Genomic DNA, 22,355 nt, shown 5'->3' with positions numbered 1-22,355 from the left:
GGGCTTGCACCCCTTGTTGTTTTGCGTGGCACTGTCACAGCACAGGCCTACATTTATGTTTTAAGCACCTTCTTGCTTCCTACTGTTGAAGAGCAATTCGGGGATGACGATTGCATCTATCAACACGATCGAGCACCTGTTCATAGCTCACGGCCTGTGACGGTTACAGGACAATAAAATCCCTTTAATGGACCCTTCTGCACAGAGTCCTGACCTGAATCCTACAGAACACTTTTAGGATGTTTTGGAACGCTGACTTCGTGCCAGGCCTCACCGACCGACATCAATACTCCATCAAGAATGGGCTGCCATTCCCCAAGAAACCTTCCAGCACCTGTTTGGACGTATGCCTGCGAGAGTGGAAGCTGTCAACAAGGCGAAGCATGGCCCATCACGATATTCCAGCGTTACCGATGGAGGGCGCCACGAACTTGTAAGTCATTTTCAGCCAGGTGCCCGGATGCTTTTCGTCACACAGCGCATTTGGCATGATGTACAGAATTTAACCGGCAAGCACAACACAGGTGATTTGTACAAATTGTACTACACTGTGAGCGCGGAACTGCAGAACAATAAATGTACACCAGTTTGAGGTTCTCTTTTTTTCATGCGTCAAGTGTCCTCAAATGGTACTGAAGGAAACGTAAAAATGTCTGAAAAATTAAATACTCCACTCGCCATTACCACTAACGTATCTGCCGCTTACACATTTGCTTTTTCTTATTTCCTTTCCGTGCCCATTACACACTTAGGTGACAAAATTCATGGGATAGCAATATCCACATACACAGATGGCGGTGGTATCGAGTGCACGAGGTGCGAAACGGCAGTGCATTGGCGGAGCTATCGTATACACTCAGGTGAGTCACGTGAACAGATTATCTGCGTGATGACTGTCACACGACGGCAATTAACAGACTTTGAACGCGAGATAGCAGCTGGAGCTAGATGCATCAGCCATTCTATTTCTGAAATCGTTAAGGAATTCAAGATTCCGAGAGCGACAGTGTCAAGAGTGTGCCGAGGATACCTAATGTCAGACATTACCTATCACTAAGGGACCGACAAGCTTCAGTTAAAGACCTAGAGCAACGGTGTATGAGTAGAGTTGTCAGTGCTAACAGACAAGCAACAGTCCGTGAAGTAATCGCAGAAATCAATATGGAACGTACGACGAACGTATCCGTTAGGACAGGGTGGCGAAATATTTCGATTTTGGGCTATGGCATCAGACGACCGAGGCGAGTTCGTTTGCTAACAGCACTATGTCGCCTGCAGCGCCTCTCTTTGGCTCGTGGCCATCGCTGTTGGACCCTAGACGACTAGAAAACCGTCACATGAGTCCCAACTTCAGTTGGTAAGAGCTGATGGTAGTATTCGAGTGTGGCGCTGGCTCTACGAAGTAAAGTGAACGAGGCCCTTTGGAAGCTGCTGGTGGCTTCGTAATGGTGTGAGCTCTGTTTACATGTAATGGACTGGATCCTGAGGTCCAACTGAACCGCTCATTGACTGGAAGTGGTTATGTTCGGATACTTCGTTTGGAGCCATTCATGAAGTTCATTTCCCCAGGGCATGTCAGCAGGACCGTCTTTTCGTGATTGGTTTGAAGGACATTCTGGACAATTCGATGGAATGATTTGGCCACCCAGATCGCCAGAAATGAATCCCATCGAACATTTATGGGGCATAATCGAGAGGTCAGTTCTCGTAGAAATTCCAGCACCGGCAATATTGCTAAATTAATACACGGCTGTAGAGGCAGCATGGCTCATTATTTCTGCAGGAGACTCCCCACTGTGTGTTGAATCCATACGACGCCTAGTTGCTGCAGGACGCCAGGCAAAAAGGAGGTCCGGCACGACATTAGGGGGTACCGCATGACTTTTGTCACCTGAGTGTACGACGATACTGCGCAATGTTCCTGATGGTTTCAGTCACTTAGCTCGGCCAGTCGGTGATAATATTCAATCCTAAAAGTTGCAAATACGCTGACAATTTCTACAGAATTTGCATCACCCCCGTCATCTACAGCTAATAACTTCCTTGCCACATATTGGCAAGTATGAAAGCGGAAAGTGCGTCATCTCTACTACTCACAACAACTAGACTATCTTTACCCAATTTTGATAAATACCGTACGTTTGAACAAAGTAAAAACGCAATGAAATTAGGTGTAAAAATGATCTGGATACGAGACAGTTACTAAGGCGCCATTCCACAGAGCCAACATGTGGCTTTAGTCTACGAGGGATGCTACAAGGAGCAACAGATCAGGACGGGACATGGCAACACGTTGATGCGGCTTTGTAGCACGTCGGGCTGGGCAAGTAGTTGCCAGCCACTCACGCCGCCTGTCGACAAGGAACCGTGTGAGTTCTACGACACCAAAAGTAAAGTACCAAATCTAGGGCACTTTTTGCAACAGCCTACTACTGTCAGTCTCAGTAATCCACAGAAAAAGATTTTTTTTAATTCGTGGATTACATTTATACAAATGTAGTTCAGTTCAGAGTTTCCATTTCCTTGCATTCTAAGAATACGTATTTCATCTTGCTGTGCACACCTCAGTAGTGATCTTGGCAAGGCACGCGTCCTTCATTTAATCTACAACACACAAAGTCATAAGCTCATCCCACACTTTTTTGCTCTTAAACTTGCAAATTCTCCGTGCCAATAGCATTCCGAATTTCGGACGAGCATGATTCATGAACAACGTTTCCATTGCTTGTGTCTGTGTCAAATGTTCCTTGAGGCGAGTACAGTGGTTCTGAAGTGGAGCTTTTCTCAAGGAGTCCTCAAGTTAAACAATTATTGCAGCAATAGTTTCTGCATTTTCCACAGATATAAATAGTGATTTTCTAAATACACGAAACACTGATGCAGATAACCCAAAGCTGTTCTTCACTACTCTATGAGCATGTGAGTATCTGCAGTCGTGTTGTGTTCTACAAAAACCTCTTTCAACGTGGCCTGACATTGTTTTCTTAATGTGTTCCTGTAGTTGAGAGGCACCATCAGTCAGAAATACATATGGTGACGCGTTACCTCTCACCAAATATGTTTCATTACCACTGTATCATCATCAATGACTTTGTTACTTTTATGGTTCGTTTTATAATCTGCGTTTTTCCATCACACTGTGTGTTATATTTCGGCCTACAACATGTCATCCTTGCTGTTGTGGTTTGTAGTTCACAAAATTATAATTCGTGTCTGATTTTAATACCATGTTCCCCACTTTTTGTTTAGCTAGAGGCTTCTTGGTCAGCTCTAGCTGCAAAATTCATATCCTACGAATTTACCTATATGTTTTCTATGTTTATTAATTGTGATTACTTGATGAATATAGCGCTTTAAGTAGTCAACTAAGAGGCACTGGATGGAACAACATATGATGAACAGCAAAGGAGAAAGAAGTTCAAACATTTAGTTTTAAACATACTACCAAGCATTAAAGATATAAATTAGTTATAACAGTCGCCAAAAGTAGTGATTACAAAGACACTAAATTGAGAAACGATAAGCTGCAGCAGCCCGCTAAAAAATGTGATTGTAGTGTTTTGGAAGCAAACAAGAAAATGAAGAATTTATGAACAACAGTATTCTACCATAAATGTAAAAAAAAACTACAACAGTTAAAGAAAAGTGGTGCATTACCTGAACAAGGAGGAAAATAGTTTCCATTATGATCTACTAGTTTTTTATAAGACATTGATGAAGCAAGAAACAACTGTAAACCACCAGCTCTGGAGGACTCTTGAGCAAGGTTCGTGTTAGGGAACTATAAGGTAATTCAATCATATTCAGTGTGTTTGTAGTTGTAGTATAGTTGTAGTGATACATAACCTGAAGAAGGAGGGAATTGGTTTGTAATATGATCTACTGGCTTCTTATAAGACGTTGGTGAAGACATGGTGCTTTGTTCTCATGTTGCTTCAGAGGAACTGACTGAGCCGCGTGCTAGAAACACACGCAACTTGCATCATGCGATAGCGGGCACCACATTTTCGGGGCATCAGCAACTTTGTAGAACAGTTTCATGTAGAATACTTAAAGTTGGCAACTGTAGGCGACATGTAGCACGTAACGTCCCAACTAGTTTGCCTTAGTGGAGATCCGCTTTTACGGGACCGGGAGACAATGCTCGCTCAATCAAGGAAAACCACGTGCATAAGTAACATCTGGACACAAAATGAAGACATAAAACACGTAACTAAGCGAGAGAGATATTATCTGTTGCGTACTGCTTCATACACCGTCATAAAGAGAGGTGCGCTACAGAGTGTTGTCGTAGGGAAGCTGGACAGGAGAAGAACTTGCAGCTTTCTCCAAGCATTGCAAAGGAACTTAACAAAAGAACAAGCAGCAGTAAAGTCCAACTATTACAAAAAGTAAAAGAGCGTCAAGTAATGTGAGGCTGCCTCTACTAATGTACGAGCAAAGTGACGAAGGCTGAGTAAGACTGCGACTGAGACTGGGCCACGTAGCTGCCGCCGGCCATCCTATATGGGCCAGCAGAGGGCCCTCAGAGTCGGAGCCCCTGGAGGCATGTCCCACCGGGTCCGTATGCGACCGCTACTGGCGCCTGCCGATAGGATGAGCTTGCGTTGCCAACTGTGAGACGCCGGTGAGGATGGTATCGACGTAGGTAGCCCACTGTCTAGCAGTGGTGGCACATTGCAGGAGAACGTGGCAGATTACCTTAGTAGAGGCATGGAGGCGTTCGTTGTGTCGCGACTAGCGAGCAACAAGATAAGTAATTGCTTCTCCGACTAACCGTCTGTCTCTTATCGGCCGTTTTGCTTCCTGCAGCAATCAGTTAAACTTTCTCAATGTGGCTCCTGGAAGTTATGGCCATGCGGTGCTGGACACCGGCTACGCTGGCTACAGAAAGACAGAAGTATCTACTCGCAGAGAGGCAGAGTTCTCCCTCCTGAGATAATTTAAAACATCGCCATTCGAAGAACTCGGCCGACTGCACAGAGGGCACTACTTTTCACAGCCAACCTAACTGCACCCATTTGCACGGCTTTGGAAAAATTGTTTAGTTGTATTATGTTGACTGATACTGACTTCTAATAACTGCCAGAACCGATTCTGTGGTGCCTCACCGGCGTTTTGATATTCAAAGGACCGATCACAGTACAAACCACTCCCTTGCAAGTGAAAACGCCATCTTAACGAAAATTACTAGCTCCTGAATAAATTCCAGTTACGATTGGGAAATATATGTACAGTATGTCCACACCAGGCAACCGTAATGGTCTATTTGGTAACTGTCGTTCAAAACAACCATAAATAAAATTATAGTAAATATTTATTAATGTAGTAACTGGTCTGGAAGACTTGTTAACCTCTAATTAACTTAATCTGATGTGCGACAATAGTATTCGACTAGTAGGTCGACAACACTACATATCCGACCATTATTATGTGGAAAGAGTTTTTCACATCGACAAGCACTATATTGCTTCGATATTGTACTGGATACCTCGTAATATGTATCGGGCCTCCTTTTACCCAGTCTAGTGCAGCAGCTCGACGTGGCATCGACTTAACAAGGTGTTGGAAGTCCCCTGCAGAAATACTGAGCCGTGCCTTCCTCTGCAGCCGTCCAATATTACAGAAGTGTTGTCGGTGCAGAATTTTGTGCACTAACTGACTTATTTGTCAGGAAGTCGTTTCTGAAAGTGTTTGTATGGAGTGTAGCCATGTATGGAAGTGAAACATGGACGATAAATAGTTTGGACAAGAAGAGAGTAGAAGCTTTCGAAATGTGGTGCTACAGAAGAATGCTGAAGATAAGGTGGGTAGATCACGTAACTAATGAGGAGGTATTGAATAGGATTGGGGAGAAGAGAAGTTTGTGGCACAACTTGACTAGAAGAAGGGATCGGTTGGTAGGACATGTCCTGAGGCATCAAGGGATCACAAATTTAGCATTGGAGGGCAGCGTGGAGGGTAAAAATCGTAGAGGGAGACCAAGAGATCAATACACTAAGCAGATTCAGAAGGATGTAAGTTGCAGTAGGTACTGGGAGGTGAAGAAGCTTGCACAGGATAGAGTAGCATGGAGAGCTGCATCAAACCAGTCTCAGGACTGAAGACCACAACAACAACAACAACTGACTTCTCGATTATGTCTGATAAATGTACGATGGGATTCATGTCGGGCTATCGGGTTGACCAAGATATTCGCTCGAACTGCCCAAAATGTTCTTCCAACCAATCATGAACAATTGTGGCCCGATGACGTGGCGCATGGTGATCCATTAAAATTTCGTTGTTCTTTTTGAACGTGAAGTCCTTCAATGTTTGCAAATGGTCTCCTGTTAGTCGAACATAGTCATTTCTAGTCAATGATCGGTTCAGTTGGACCAGAAGACCCAGTCCATTCAATGTAAATACAACACACCATTATGGAACCACCACCAGCTTCAACAGTGCCTTTCTTACAACTTGGGTCCACGGCTTCGTGAGCTGTACGTCACACTGGAACCTTACTGTCAGCTCTTACCAACTGAAGTCGGGGCTCATCTGACCAGCCCAACGTTTTCCATTCGTCCAGGGGCCAACCGGTATGGTCACGAGGCCAGGGAAGGCTGCTGAAGGCGATGTCACAGTGTCAGAAAAGGCACTCGCTTCCGTCGTCTGCTGCCTACCCAGTTAACGCCAGATTTTGCAACACTGTACTAACGCATACGTTCGTCGTACCAAATTGATTTCTGCGGTTATTTCACACAGTGTTGCCTCCTTAGCGATGACTACTCTACGCAGACGCCGCTGCTCTCGGTCATTAAGTCAAGGCCGTCGGCCATTGTGTTGCCCTTGGTGAGAAGTAACGCCTGACATATGATATGCTCAGCACAATATTGACACTGTGGATCGCGTATTGCTGAGTTCGCTAACGATTTTCGAAATGAAGTGCCGCGTCCGTCTTGCTCCGACTACCAGTCCCCATTCAAAGTCTGTTAATTCGTCGTGCGGCCGTAACACGTCGGAAACCTTTTCACACGACTCATCTGAGTAAAAATGAAGGCTCCAACAATGTACTACTCTTTTATATCTTGTGACCGCGATGCTACCGCCATCTGTATATGTGAATATCGCTATCTCAAGACTTTGTTCACTTAAGTGTAATCGGGTTGTTTCTCTCAACACTGTACACGAGCAGACGTAATTTGAAACTCGGGAACTGGTAATGAAGGAGTCAGGTTCTACCTCTCCCTCTCGCACTCTCTCTCTTTCTCTCTCTCTCTCTCTCTCTCTCTCTCTCTCTCTCTCCCTCAACCTCTCTACCTCTTTCTGAATTTTACATATAGTGCTTTATGCAAGGTGTGGCAAAAAAAACGGGCCGATATAAGCATAGCGAAACACGCCGAGGATTATTTTCGCTCTCAAAAAGAAAAAATTGTGTATTGCCATTTGACGCACTCTTCATGTTTTAAAAAATAATGTCTTGTACATTGCCACGTTGACACCCAGACAATCTGTAAATCGTTCATGCCACATTCAAGCATCTGTGTGATAACATTTCTGTATTTTGCACGACTGGTGTCTTTCAGTTCCGCAATTGTGTGCAGACGTCTAGCATACACGGTGTGTTTCGGGAACCAGGAAAGGAAGTAATCACAGACCGATCACTCGGCAGATGTGGGAGGCAACCAAATGTCCCCATTGCTTGAAATGCTGTGGTTAACAAACGTTCTGCAAGTTGCTGCCACTGAAGTTCGAGCACAATCAGACGTACCATCATCTAGCTACCGAGCGACGGGGCGCAGTGCATAGCACACTGTACTCGCATTCGAGAGGACGGCGGTTGAAACACACATCCGGCGATCTAGATTTAGGTTTTCCGTGATTTCCCTAAATTTCTTCAGACAAATGCCGGGATGGTTACTTTGAAAGGGCACGGCCGATTTCCTTCCCCATCCTTCCTTAATCCCAGCTTGTGCCCCATCTCTAAAGACCTCGTTGTCGACGGGACGTTAAACGCTAAGCTGCTCCCCCTCCACCATCTAGCTGTAACCAGTACTCGTCTGCAGGAAATTGTTCGACTCAGACGCGAAGAACATGTCAGCCATGGCAGCATAGCGGTGAGACGTGTCAGCGTTCGCATACCACACTGTATCAGGAACGTCGATTTCTGAGGATTATCCACGCACCAGCAACGACAGTTTAGTTTCTTCACATAACCACTCAGATGAAAATGTGCTCATCACTCGTCCCTAATTCTAGCCAACATTTCAACACACAAAGTTATTCGCTTTTCATAATCAATTCTATTTGACTCTTCTACAATCTGTATCTTGTACGACTGCAACTTTAAATCATTCCGTAAAATTCTGTGCATACTAGGACTAGACACTCCCACCATTGCTGCAATTTGTCTTACATAAGGCTTTGGACTCTTGATTACAGTTTGCACCTCCTCTATTCTTCCATGTTACTAACAATTTCTGGATTTTCCTGGAGATTTCAGGGTAACTGGACTTCCTGTTTCTTCAAAGTTTTCTACTCATAACCTGATTGTGTGTGTCAACTATACAGAATCACTCTGTCGAAGGTTGAAATGTCAACGGTATTCCTGTGTAGCAGCAGCAAGACAGTCACCGTCTTGGCAAACAGCCTTCGCAGCCACTGCGCGTTCAGGCATTCCTCCTAAGGAATATCGTGCAAATTCTGTACAGTTCGAGCGTTACTCCTTCAAAATCTCTATCTGGTTGGAGGACCCTGTCCATAAGGCTCCAAACGTTCTCAATTGGGCAGAGATCTGGCGAAGTTTCTGCCCGAGGTATGGTTTAGCAAGAACGAAAACAAGCAGCAGGAACTCTCGGCCTGTGCGGGATGGCGTTATCTTGCTGAAAGTGAGCCCAGATGGCTTGTCACGAAGGGCAACAAGACGGAACGCACAATATCGTCGACGTACCGTCGAGCTGTTAGCTCGCCGTGGATGACAACCAAAGGGTTCCTGATATGAAATGAAATGGCACCCTAGACCGTCACTCTTGGTTGTCAGGAAGTTTGGCGGATGGCGGTCAGGTTGGTATCCCACCACTGTTGAGGGCGTCTGCAGACACGTCTTCGCTGGTCGTCAGGGCTCAGTTAGAAGCGAGACCCTTCAGTGAAGACAATTCTACTCCACTCAATGAGATTCGGGGCCTCAACGACCAGCGAAGGTGTGTCAGTAGAGGCCCCACACAGCTGTGGTATACCAACCTGACTGACACCCGGTTTGTTTCCTTCCCTTCATGGCAAGCCATTCTGGGCTTACACTTCAGCAAGATACCGTCCACCCAAACGCGGCGAGAGTTTCTGTAGCTTGTTTTCGTGCTTTCCCAACCCTTCCTTCGCAAGCAAGGTCGCCGGATCTGTTCCCAGTTGAGAACGTTTGAAGGATTATGGGCAGGGCCTGCAGCCAACACAGAATATTGACGATCTAGGCTCCAGGCACACAGCAGTCAGTCGCAATCCCATTGGTTTTTATTACTCTTGCATATCTAGATTTCCGCTATAAATAGCCATCTTAAGTGCTAAAATAGAAGGAAAATTACAGAATCAGAATTAATTTCCTTTACATAGAACAATAAGTAAAACATCATGTTATCCAATACTAGCTATCCATTCTGGCCAACATACCATTTGGGTTACAAAAAATGGTTCAAATGGCTCTGAGCACTATGGGACTAAACATCTGAGGTCATCAGTCCCCTACAACTAAGAACTACTTAAACCTAACTAACCTAAGGACATCACACACATCCATGCCCGAGGCAGGATTCGAACCTGCGACCGTTGCGGTCACGCGGTTCCGGACTGAAGCATTTGGGTTACATCTAACAAACTGGTGGCAGTACAAGTCGTCATATGCTCTCAGTGGTGTATAGGCAGAAAGGAACTGAGACGATTGTTCACAGCATGTACTACAGCCTTATTTTACATCACATACACCAAGTAACGCCCTCTGTGTTACGAAATAAGTAGCAGAGTTTCATTTCAATACAGTAATGTAAAAAACAATCTAAAACTGTCTAAAATCAACAAGCATATTAGCAATTCACTTTGAAGTATTCAAGAAATGCCAGCTTATAACGTGCTTGCTCGCATTTTAGTGGTGAAGCGATCGATCAAAACCAACGCCAGGGATCATTAACACGTCCATACAACTATCTTATACAAAATTCTTACATCACTGTAGAAATAAAAATTAATAAATTAAAAATTTTTGTTGAAGATCGTCTTTATAAAATATAGTACGAACCAATTTGAAATTCGTCAAAAGCTAAAACCTCGTATCATAGTGGTTAAGTGATCCACTACGTATTTAATATAAAAGTCCTTACAAGCAGTTTTTATGAAGGTCTGCTAACATAATAGCGAAATAATGAAGATTAACATGACAAGGCTGATTTAACCAGGTACATTTAAAAGAACATACAAAAGCTCTCTACTGATGTAAAATTTCATACATAAAGGTATGGTATAGCTCCAACTGTGTTATGCTGATTGCAGAAAGAGTCAAATGGTCTCTCGACCAGAATGGATAACTTCTATTGGATAACCTGGAGTTTTACTTATTGTTCTATGCAAAGTAAATTCTGTTTCTGTAATTTTCCTTGTATTTCACTACGGAAGATGGCAACTTATAGCTGAAATCTAAACATGCAAGACTAATAAATAGTAATGGGATTGCAAGTAATTGCTGTGTGCCTCTTCTTACTTATAGTCTGCAGTCGCTGTGCACAATAGTTCCTTATGGAATCAAAGTTGGCTATTCCACTAATCCCATAAAACTTCAATTTATCTTGAAGAATACTGTGATTCACACAGTCGAATACCATAGATATGTAGCAGAAAATACCAATCGCCATTATTTTATTACTTGACGCTTATAAAATTTGGTGATATGTTTCTTCAATGGTGGCTTCGGCTCTTCAATTCACTGATCAAGTAGAATAGCTAGCGATTCCCGCAACCTTTCCATGCGCCATGAGAGTTTCGCTTCGTCGTTTCATTCTTCCGGCATCAATTTAATGGGATTGCATATAATCAAAAAATGGCTCTGAGCATTATGGGACTTAACGTCTGAGGTAATCAGTCCCCTAGAACTTAAAACTACTTAAACCTAACTAACCTAAGGACATCACACACATCAATGCCCGAGGCAGGATTCGAACCTGCGACCGTAGCGGTCTCGCGGTTCCAGACTGTAGCGCCTAGAACCACTCGGCCACCCCGGCCGGCATATATTATCACACGTGCCTAATTATGAACATCTTTTGCTACATCTAAAATGCGCAAAGTTCGCTGTGCTACCCAACGCAGTATAGAGACAGCAACTTGAAAGCTCAAAGTGTTCAGGTTGGCAGGGCGCTCCTTCGGAACAGAGGGGTGGAATCGCTCAGTGCTCACGACACGAGTGCGTTTCTGCACAAGGTGTGGCAATAAGTAGATTTCAGCACTGAGGTGGTGTCATCTCAGATCTGAGATGCAGTCGGAATTGTTATGCGAAATTTTGTTTCCCAAATTAAAGAGGGGCGTATGCGAAATTGGAATACCTTGAAAAAACCTTATAAAGTCCAAAGTTTTGAAGGCAATGAACTAAATTCGGTACAGTTGTTGTGAAATGTTATGTGGATATACACATAGGTTTGCATGCTTATTGTCGTTATATGTTTTAAGTTACAAATAACGGATTTTTTTTTCAATAAGGTAGTAAAAATGTTCCAGTTTTGAAAAATCTATCAGACCGAAATTAATGCATTTCTCTATAAAATTTGAGCATTATTACAAATATCTGTGGAACAAAATTTTGATACCTTCTTTTGCTGGATTTTTACAGCTCTCCAAATATCTGTGGACCGATGACATCGCCGTTTGGTCTCCTCCGCAAAATCAGCCAACCAACCAAATGTCTGTAAAAAAAATTCAGCAAAGTTTAGGGCTTTTGTCTTACATAAAAGCCGTACTGTTGTTTTAAATGAAAGTTCCTTCTATAAAATATTTCACTGCCGCATTGACTACCTGCATGCCAAATTTAAGTACCCTAACATCAGTTATTTGTGAGAAGAAATTACATAAATTTTTTAAATGTGAGATACGGGAAATCTGAATCAAAGATTGGCAGTGTTTGTATAAGGCCTTACCTTCTTTGGGTGAACAAGTGGAAACGTTATGCATACCCCTCTTCATCCTGAAGCAGTCTTTTCTTTGTTTGTCTTCCGTGTTTGATCCGATTTTCAAACTGAGCAGTAATAATGTCAGCGGCAGCAGTTCTCCTGTTTTCAAGTTCTTTCGATATATACAGTGTGAAAGTTCTTGGATCAAATTTAGCCTCTGTAGAGGTCTTGTCTGCCAAAATTATTAATGCTTAATAATTACACTTTACTGGAACGAGGCATACTTCAGGTTGTAATAATAGATCTGCACACAACTTTCCTGAACATTAACCTTTAGCAACCACTTGTAAACAAACACCATAAATCAAAGAATACAAAATGAATGGCTGTGATGCATTTCACAGCCTTCCTGATGTACTACACTAGCCTTCCCTGCATGATAATTGCATAAAACTGGAAGAAAAAGCCACAGAAATAAATAATATGAAGAAATACAGAAAAAGAAAGCGGTATGGCCCCGTGCAAGCTTTTGCCAACTACTATTTTTATCACACTTGGGAGTGGAATTGGAACGTAATATTTAGGAATTGAAATTTTAGTATCATATAGTAAATGAAGGGCCAATAAAAAAATTTCACAATTTTCGCTGGTTTCAGTGTGTCCTCCCTTAACATGTCAGTTACGTTTTTGTTTCAATTAAATCTGGTATTGACAGTCATGGTAATGCGCTTGTGGTAACTGAATACTTTTCTACAAAATAATTGTGCTTCAGAAACCAGCGTACCATTTTGTGGCATCTTACTAGTGCATGTGGTCACTTACATTCACCAAATCCGCTAGTTGCTAGGTTTAGTTTTACAATCTCTGCCAGAATTTCGTAAAAACAGAAACAGTGAGCGGCTACTTTCGTGTGTTTTGAAAGGACGTGGCGATGATGAAATAGACTGCTTTCCCTCAGTTTTCACGGATAACTTGAGCCTGTCCATCTCGCTTCCAGGAGGCGCACATCGTCCGACCATCGGCTGGCGGAGCTGCTGACGAGGCTGGCCACGGAAGCCATGGGAGGAAAGGTCAAGGACGTCCCAGTCGGCCACGGAGTCGTGGACGTGCAGAAAGTGTGAGTACGGCCACACAGCTGACCCTTGCAGCAAGTGACCATCGTCTGTGTCTGACCTGCCTATAAGCTTGCAAGGTTTCTACAAAACATATGCTGCCTTACTGACATTGCCTTCTTGTGTTTACCGAGAGCCTACACTCCGCTTACCATAAGAGTACGAGCTCCACTGAAACATGGGTGTGAGGCATTGCTGTTCGATATCTTCGAATCAGTCTGTACATCGATATCACTATTCCAGATTGATAGCCAAGCTTGATGTTAATTTTGTGGAATTTTTCGCTTTTTATGTTTCCGTTTGCCTGTTTTCTAGATTACGTGTATTTTTTGACTGCGATGTACTCCATTTATTTGTTCACAAAAAGCTCATTTTTGTTACACACTATCATCATTAGTAGACCTGTACTCCGAACGCACTTCTTTGAAATGAGATTCCATTGCCTGTTTTCGTCACATGACAGAGAAGATACCGTTACAGTGTCGTACTAACTTCTATGTACACTCTAAGACAAAAAAAAGACGCAACTCGAAGGAATTCCCGGAATGGTGCTGAAACTGGTAGTAGCGATGTGGATGTACACACAAACAAATGATTGCAATTTCACAAAATATTGATGATTTATTCAAAAGAAAGAGCTTCACAGATTTAGCAAAGTAATAACGCATTGGCCCTTATACAAGCAATTATTCGGCTTGGCATTGATTCATAGCGTTGTCGAATGTTCCTTCGAGGGATATCCTACAAACGTACTCGTTTGGGGGAGGTCTGGCGACCTTCCTGACTAAGGTACGGCTTGGCAAGCAGGAGGCATGCAGTAGAAACTCTTCCTGTGTGAGTGCGGACACTACCTTGCTGAATGTAAGCCCAGGATAGCTTGCCATGAGGGGCAACAAAACGGGACGTACAACACCGTCGACGTACCGCTGTGCCATGAGGGTGCCGCGGATGGCGTCCTGCTGTGGAAAGACTTGGCACACAAGCCTATCACACCTGATTGTGGGGCCGCCAGGCGGGCGACATTCGGTGTGATTACCCACCACTGTCAGGCGCCTCTCCAGACATGTCTTCGATGGTCGTCTGGACTCCACTCGAGGCAATTCTACTCCAGTCAATGAGATTCCAGCCAATTGGACATATTGCTGCACGATATACTGTAGGAGGACATGCAACAGCTCTATGAATCAATGTCAAGCTGAATAACTGCTTGCAGAAGGGTCACAGGTGGACGTAAGCGTAACTGACTGGCTCAGTTTGTGAAGCTCTTTTCCTTGAATAAATCATCCAATTTTTCCGAAATTGTAATAATTTGTATTTTGTGATACAACGTCTGCACGATAATTTCGTTGAGAGCTGTAGAACAGTCTTCCAATTAAGACTAAATATGTCCTCCTCGTCCCCAAATTGGTGATCTATGTATTACCTGGATAATCAACTGTGGTCTCCGAGTAAAGAAGTCTTCAGCGCCCGCGTATCCTTATCGTCCGCCGTGTTGCACGTAGATGAGAAGTAAAGACCGGATTTACTTACGTATTTCTAATTGTAAATCTTATACCATTAACTGTAAAATTATATCAATCAGGGAACTATGGAATCTACATCTACATCTACATTTATACTCCGCAAGCCACCCAACGGTGTGTGGCCGAGGGCACTTTACGTGCCACTGTCATTACCTCCCTTTCCTGTTCCAGTCGCGTATGGTTCGCGGGAAGAACGACTGTCTGAAAGCCTCCGTGCGCGCTCTAATCTTTCTAATTTTACATTCGTGATCTCCTCGGGAGGTATAAGTAGGGGGAAGCAATATATTCGATACCTCATCCAGAAACGCACCCTCTCGAAACCTGGCGAGCAAGCTACACCGCGATGCAGAGCGCCTCTCTTGCAGAGTCTGCCACTTGAGTTTGTTAAACATCTCCGTAACGCTATCACGCTTACCAAATAATCCTGTGACGAAACGCGCCGCTCTTCTTTGGATCTTCTCTATCTCCTCCGTCAACCCGATCTGGTACGGATCCCACACTGATGAGCAATACTCAAGTATAGGTCGAACGAGTGTTTTGTAAGCCACCTCCTTTGTTGATGGACTACATTTTCTAAGGACTCTCCCAATGAATCTCAACCTGGTACCCGCCTTACCAACAATTAATTTTATATGATCATTCCACTTCAAATCGTTCCGCACGCATACTCCCAGATATTTTACAGAAGTAACTGCTACCAGTGTTTGTTCCGCTATCATATAATCATACAATAAAGGATCCTTCTTTCTATGTATTCGCAATACATTACATTTGTCTATGTTAAGGGTCAGTTGCCACTCCCTGCACCAAGTGCCTATCCGCTGCAGATCTTCCTGCATTTCGCTACAATTTTCTAATGCTGCAACTTCTCTGTATACTACAGCATCATCCGCGAAAAGCCGCATGGGACTTCCGACACTATCTACTAGGTCATTTATATATATTGTGAAAAGCAATGGTCCCATAACACTCCCCTGTGGCACGCCAGAGGTTACTTTAACGGCTGTAGACGTCTCTCCATTGATAACAACATGCTGTGTTCTGTTTGCTAAAAACTCTTCAATCCAGCCACACAGCTGGTCTGATATCCCGTAGGCTCTTACTTTGTTTATCAGGCGACAGTGCGGAACTGTATCGAACGCCTTCCGGAAGTCAAGAAAAATAGCATCTACCTGGGAGCCTGTATCTAATATTTTCTGGGTCTCATGAACAAATAAAGCGAGTTGGGTGTCACACGATCGCTGTTTCCGGAATCCATGTTGATTCCTACATAGTAGATTCTGGGTTTCCAAAAACGACATGATACTCGAGCAAAAAACATGTTCTAAAATTCTACAACAGATCGACGTCAGAGATATAGGTCTATAGTTTTGCGCATCTGCTCGACGACCCTTCTTGAAGACTGGGACTACCTGTGCTCTTTTCCAATCATTTGGAACCCTCCGTTCCTCTAGAGACATGCGGTACACGGCTGTTAGAAGGGGGGCAAGTTCTTTCGCGTACTCTGTGTAGAATCGAATTGGTATCCCGTCAGGTCCAGTGGACTTTCCTCTGTTGAGTGATTCCAGTTGCTTTTCTATTCCGTGGACACTTATTTCGATGTCAGCCATTTTTTCGTTTGTGCGAGGATTTAGAGAAGGTACTGCAGTACGGTCTTCCTCTGTGAAACAGCTTTGGAAAAAGGTGTTTAGTATTTCAGCTTTACGCGTGTCATCCTCTGTTTCAATGCCATCATCATCCCGGAGTGTCTGGATATGCTGTTTCGAGCCACTTACTGATTTAACGTAAGACCAGAACTTCCTAGGATTTTCTGTCAAGTCGGTACATAGAATTTTACTTTCGAATTCACTTAACGCTTCACGCATAGCCCTCCTTACGCTAACTTTGACATCGTTTAGCTTCTGTTTGCCTGAGAGGTTTTGGCTGCGTTTAAACTTGGAGTGAAGCTCTCTTTGCTTTCGCAGTAGTTTCCTAACTTTGTTGTTGTACCACGGTGGGTTTTTCCCGTCCTTCACAGTTTTACTCGGCACGTACCTGTTTAAAACGCATTTTACGATTGCCTTGAACACTCAACATTGTCAGTGTCGGAACAGAAATTTTCGTTTTGATCTGTTAGGTAGTCTGAAATCTGCCTTCTGTTACTCTTTCTAAACAGATAAACCTTCCTCCCTTTTTTTATATTCCTACTAACTTCCATATTCAGGGATGCTGCAACGGCCTTATGATCACTGATTCCCTGTTCTGTACATACAGAGTCGAAAAGTTCGGGTCTGTTTGTTATCAGTAGGTCCAAGTTGTTATCTCCACGAGTCGGTTCTCTGTTTAATTGCTCGAGGTAATTTTCGGATAGTGCACTCAGTATAATGTCACTCGATGCTCTGTCCCTACCACGCGTCCTAAACATCTGAGTGTCCCAGTTTATATCTGGTAAATTGAAATCTCCACCTAAGACTATAACATGCTGAGAAAATTTATGTGAAATGTATTCCAAATTTTCTCTCAGTTGTTCTGCCACTAATGCTGCTGAGTCGGGAGGTCGGTAAAAGGAGCCAATTATTAACCTAGCTCGGTTGTTGAGTGTAACCTCCACCCATAATAATTCACAGGAACTATCCACTTCTATTTCACTACAGGATAAACTACTACTAACAGCGACGAACACTCCACCACTGGTTGCATGCAATCTATCCTTTCTAAACACCGTCTGTACCTTTGTAAAAATTTCGGCAGAATTTATCTCTGGCTTCAACCAGCTTTCTGTACCTATAACGATTTCGGCTTCGATGCTATCTATCAGCGCTTGAAGTTCCGGTACTTTACCAACGCAGCTTCGACAGTTTACAATTACAATACCGATTGCTGCTTGGTCCCCGCATGTCCTGACTTTGCCCTGCACCCGTTGAGGCTGTTGCCCTTTCTGTACTTGCCCAAGGCCATCTAACCCCACAATAGTACAATATTTCGTTATGTGACACCCACACAACTAGATTAACTTCTTCCTTGATATACTGTTGTCATAGTTATTGATGTTGTTGTTGTTGTTGCTGAAGTTGTTGTGAACTTTAGAACGAAGTCTGAATCCATCCATGTCTCCCAGCTGGTCCATCCTTTGCAGTCATCATCTTCTCTGCGTACCTGTTGCTGCCTACGCCCGCGTGGCTCGACTTGCTGTAGTCAAACGTTAGTCTCGCTCTGCGATTTTTACCCCACATCCTTCCCTCCATTACTAAACTAAAGATCCCTTGACATCCCAAGACGTGACCTATGAACCAACCGCTTGCTTGTTTTCTTAATTAGTAAATTTCTACCGTACACCTCCAGTCCAAAAAGTTCAAAGACTGGTTTTATTCCTGACATACAAGCGGCGGCAGCACAGTAGCTGTGGTGGCAGCTGACAACTGTAAACAACGAAAGACCTGCATGCGATCAGTCAGCTGTGACCACGCAGTGTTAAATAGTGGGCTTACGTTCAGGACATTCCCCAGAATGTTTTTAAGAAGAGAAAAGTGTGGGCAATGTTCATGCCGCACACCTCGGCTTCCGAAGAAAAACAATAACGCGAGGACGCCTGCAGCGCCGTGATTGAAATGCATAATGGGGGAATTAATTTCTGGAGAAAGTCACCACCGGCGACGAGACGATGTTACGAATACGAACGTACCACGAAACCCAATGTGCAGGAACTCACATGATGGTGCAACATAACCGACATACGAGCAGTGTGACACACGAGTTGTACAAAATCGCAAAGAAGTGCTTTTCTGATAGTTTCACGTGATTCTAAGAACGTTCACTCAAGTGGCGGGGAGACTATGTGGAACACCTGAAACATTAAAATCATCGTCTTAACTTTTTTAATGTTTTTAAATAATCCAGTCTGAACACCTTTCCGTTCAGTATTTCCCCATTAGTTATGCGACTGCCCCTACAATCTTCGTTCTTCTATACCGCCGCATTTCAAAAGCTTCAATTCTCTTTTTATCTGAACTCCTTGAAGTCCACGTTTCACATCCAGACAAATATACCCTGAAAATAAATCTTAATATTTAAATTTACATTCGCTGTTAAAACATTTCCCTTATTTCAGATATCTTTTCTTCCTGTTTCAGTCTGCGTTTGATATCTTCCTTTATTCGGCCATCGTTAGTTATTTTGCTGCCCAATTTATTACTTGTAGTTTCTCATTTCCTGATGTAATACCTTCAGCACCGTCTGATTTACTTCGACTAATGGCACTGGTTAATCTGCATCTTACGTTCGCCTTTCGAGATACTGTTCATTCCGTTCAGCTGTACTTTCAAGTCTTTCGCTGCCTCTGACAGAATTACGTCATCGGTAAAACTCAAAGTCTTTATTTCTTCTCACTGAATTTTAATTCCTTCTACAAATTCAGCTTTGGCTTCCTTTACTGCTTGCTAGATGTACAGATTGAATAATCTGGAGAACAGACTCTCAACCACTGCTTACCGTTCTATCGACATTTATAAAATTGTCTTTATGTTCGGTTCCCTTGTACAGTATATATATATATATATATATATATATATATATATATATATATATATATATATATATATGTGTGTGTGTGTGTGTGTGTGTGTGCGTGTGTGTGTGTGTGTGTGTGTGTGTGTGTGTGTGTGTGTGTGTACAGTATTAGATTTTCCTTCTTTGCTTGGTACTAACTTGCGATCTGAGTTCTTGAAGTTTGTACGGGCACTTATCTTTAATATATTCTTGTACCCGTATCTGTGTGGTGGTGTGTGTTTCTATAGCTTGGCGTTTCTTATTTAGGCGTTCCCGCTTTTTCATTTTGCACTTTCTATCAATCTTATTTTTTAGACGACTGTATTCACCTTTGCCTCCTTCATCTACCGTCATTTTATATTTTGTTCGTAATCAGTTCAATACCTCTTTTATTATCTAACAATTTCTTCAGTCTTGACATGATGTACTGATTTTAAAATATCTCTTGTGGTGATTTTCATGCTAATAATAAAATAAAATCTAGGCAGTTAATATGTTTTCTTTGGATTCCATCGCTGCTAAGAGTTTGTTTAAGGACTAAAACTATTTTTTCCATTAGCTCTGTGGCCATATACTGAGAGAATTAATTATTTCTCACTACGCATCTGCTTTGGCTGTTGCGACATTGTCAGGTTACGCAGGTTGAGGGAGATAACACATGCCTCCCCATATGTCCAGAATGAGTAAATATAACGAGGTGCGGTCATAGGCGACAATGTAGCAAATTTCCTGACGTTCACAGCTAATGTTTACGATTTATAGTCGCCGAATTGCAACACTGCGATTTAATGCTAAGAGGACGCAGTGGACAGCTCGTCAAAACCCAACAGAGATCAGCATGAAAACAGGGAGAAGGTGTGCTGAATCGTGAAAGAAAAAGCGAGATAGACACGGTGAACGGTCCAAACACAAAAAGAGCAATATAGATCAGTTTGATACAACAATGGCGCCGTGGTTCAGTGATCCCTGCGGTGGGCTTCCAAGCAGGGGAGCTGTGTTCGAACCTCCGTGGTATCAATTTTTTTCTTGCGTTGTTCACCGTATTCAAATTTGTGTCCGTTTGCAACAGCGAGGTGTAAGAAAGAGGCCTATAATGGCAGTTGATTCTGCACAAGTACTCTATTAGCAGCCGAAAGGAAGTGGATTTCGAATGGGAACCGCAAACGATGGCGACAAGGCGACACGTCAACAAAATCCTCCACCAAGAAACACGTCTGGCATGTCATACACGGCATTAGTGACACTACAAGTGTCATATGATACGAATCTCTTACCGACGCACCTAATTTGTAAGCCTGGTAAGTGAGTGAGGTATGCCTCCTTGCCCGATTTAGGTGTTCGTATGAATATGGTGAATGTGATCACTGCCAAGGAAATGATGAAAACATAATAGTTTGTCACATAAGCTGCAACAAATGAACACAACAGTTGCACAATCACACAGTCTCTCTGTGCTCTGTCAAAACGTATGTTTCTAACTTTTTTGAAGTTGCGTTCCATTTTCGGAGTTTTGAATCTGGAATTCCTTTGTTGTAACACAGTTCACACCTGTTTATTTGTTGTTTTCATTTCTGTGAGACGTCTATGTGGTATCTCTCCTGCTCTCACTATTCATCACATTTATTTGCGACGGTAATGTATTCTTACCACATGACTTCTATTCTATAATCAATCTATCGTATAAGTTGCCAAGACTACAGAAAGAGGAAAAACATTTCAATGACCAGATGGACAGTTCATGTTGTTGCGAAAAAAATAAAAGCAAATGACATATACGAGGGCGGTTCAGAAAGTAACCTCCGATTGGTCACAGTGCGGGTTGTGGGGGGAGTAGCGACGCCATCTGTGCGTTCACGCACTCAACAGGTCAGTCGGCATCAAGCCGTGGTCGAGTGAACGTCGTACCTGCGCTAGTTTAGTTTTTGTGGCAGTTTGAAATGTGTGCTGCAATAGAAAACCCCGCCAAATGTGAAGTGCGTGCTGTCATAAGGTTTTTTACAGCCAAAGGATATTCTGCAACAGCTATTGATCGTGAGCTTTGTGCCGTGTACGGACCGAGAGTTATGAGTGAAGGAGTTGTCCGTGAATGGGTACGTTTATTTAAAAGTGGACGAGAAAACGTTCATGATGAAGAGAGGAGTGGTAGACCATCATTGGTGACTGACGAACTCGTTCAGACAGTTGATGCAAAAGTTCGTGAAAATCGACGTTTCTCAATGTCGGAGTTGTCTACTGGTTTTCCACAGATTTCTAAGACTCTCTTGTACGAGATAGTGACAGCAAGATTGGGTTACCGTAAGTTCTGTGCACGATGGGTGCCCAAAATTCTTACCGACCACCACAAAACTCAAAGAATGGCCTCTGCATTAGACTTTCTGTCACGTTATGAGGACGAAGGAGAACCATTGTTAAACAGAATCGTGACTGGTGACGAAACCTGGATTAAGTACGTGAACCCTGAGACAAAAGAACAATCAAAGATGTGGGCACATTCAAATTCGCCTACCAAACCAAGAAAAGCCTCGCAAATTTTTTCTGCCAGAAAACTGATGGCAACGGTGTTTTGGGATGCCAAAGGGGTGTTGTTGGTTGAATTCATGGAACGTGGTACGACCATTAATCAAGACGTGTACTGTGAAACAATAAAAAAGTTACGACGGGCTATACAGAACAAACGCCGTGGTATGCTGACTTCCGGTATCGTTTTTTTGCACGATAACGCCCGTCCTCACTCTGCTCGCAGAACAAGGGCCCTTCTTGAGTCCTTCAAGTGGGACGTTATCAACCATCCACCTTACAGCCCAGACCTGGCGCCAAGTGATTATCACCTCTTCATGCATTTGAAGAAATGGCTCGGGTCACAGCGGTTTGATGACGACGAAGAGCTCAAAGATGCGGGCGGTCACAGGCTGGCTCCAGGCACAAGCGGGTGATTTTTATGCAGAGGGAATTTCAATGCTTGTGAAGAGATACGATAAGTGCCTCAATCGCTATGGAGACTACGTAGAAAAATAGTGCAAAGATGTAGTTGTAAGATGTATATATTAAAATATTTTTATTTAACTTGGTATATTTTT

The 22,355-nt window shown here is 43.2% G+C and overlaps 1 protein-coding gene across 1 annotated transcript in view; it reads left to right on the top strand.

Moving 5' to 3' along the window:
• LOC126203989 (uncharacterized) overlaps positions 1-22,355 on the top strand; it is a 103,812-nt gene that overhangs the window by 59,085 nt on the left and 22,372 nt on the right. Inside the window, exon 2 of the mRNA XM_049938419.1 lies at positions 13,117-13,236. Coding sequence (XP_049794376.1) covers positions 13,117-13,236 — 120 coding nt within the window. The remainder of the gene's footprint in view (positions 1-13,116; positions 13,237-22,355) is intronic.

Source organism: Schistocerca nitens, chromosome 9 (assembly GCF_023898315.1).
Source record: "Schistocerca nitens isolate TAMUIC-IGC-003100 chromosome 9, iqSchNite1.1, whole genome shotgun sequence".
Lineage (NCBI taxonomy): Eukaryota > Metazoa > Arthropoda > Insecta > Orthoptera > Acrididae > Schistocerca > Schistocerca nitens.
The sequence above is the reverse complement of the archived record's forward strand: the minus strand, read 5'-3'. Positions and strand labels throughout refer to the sequence as shown.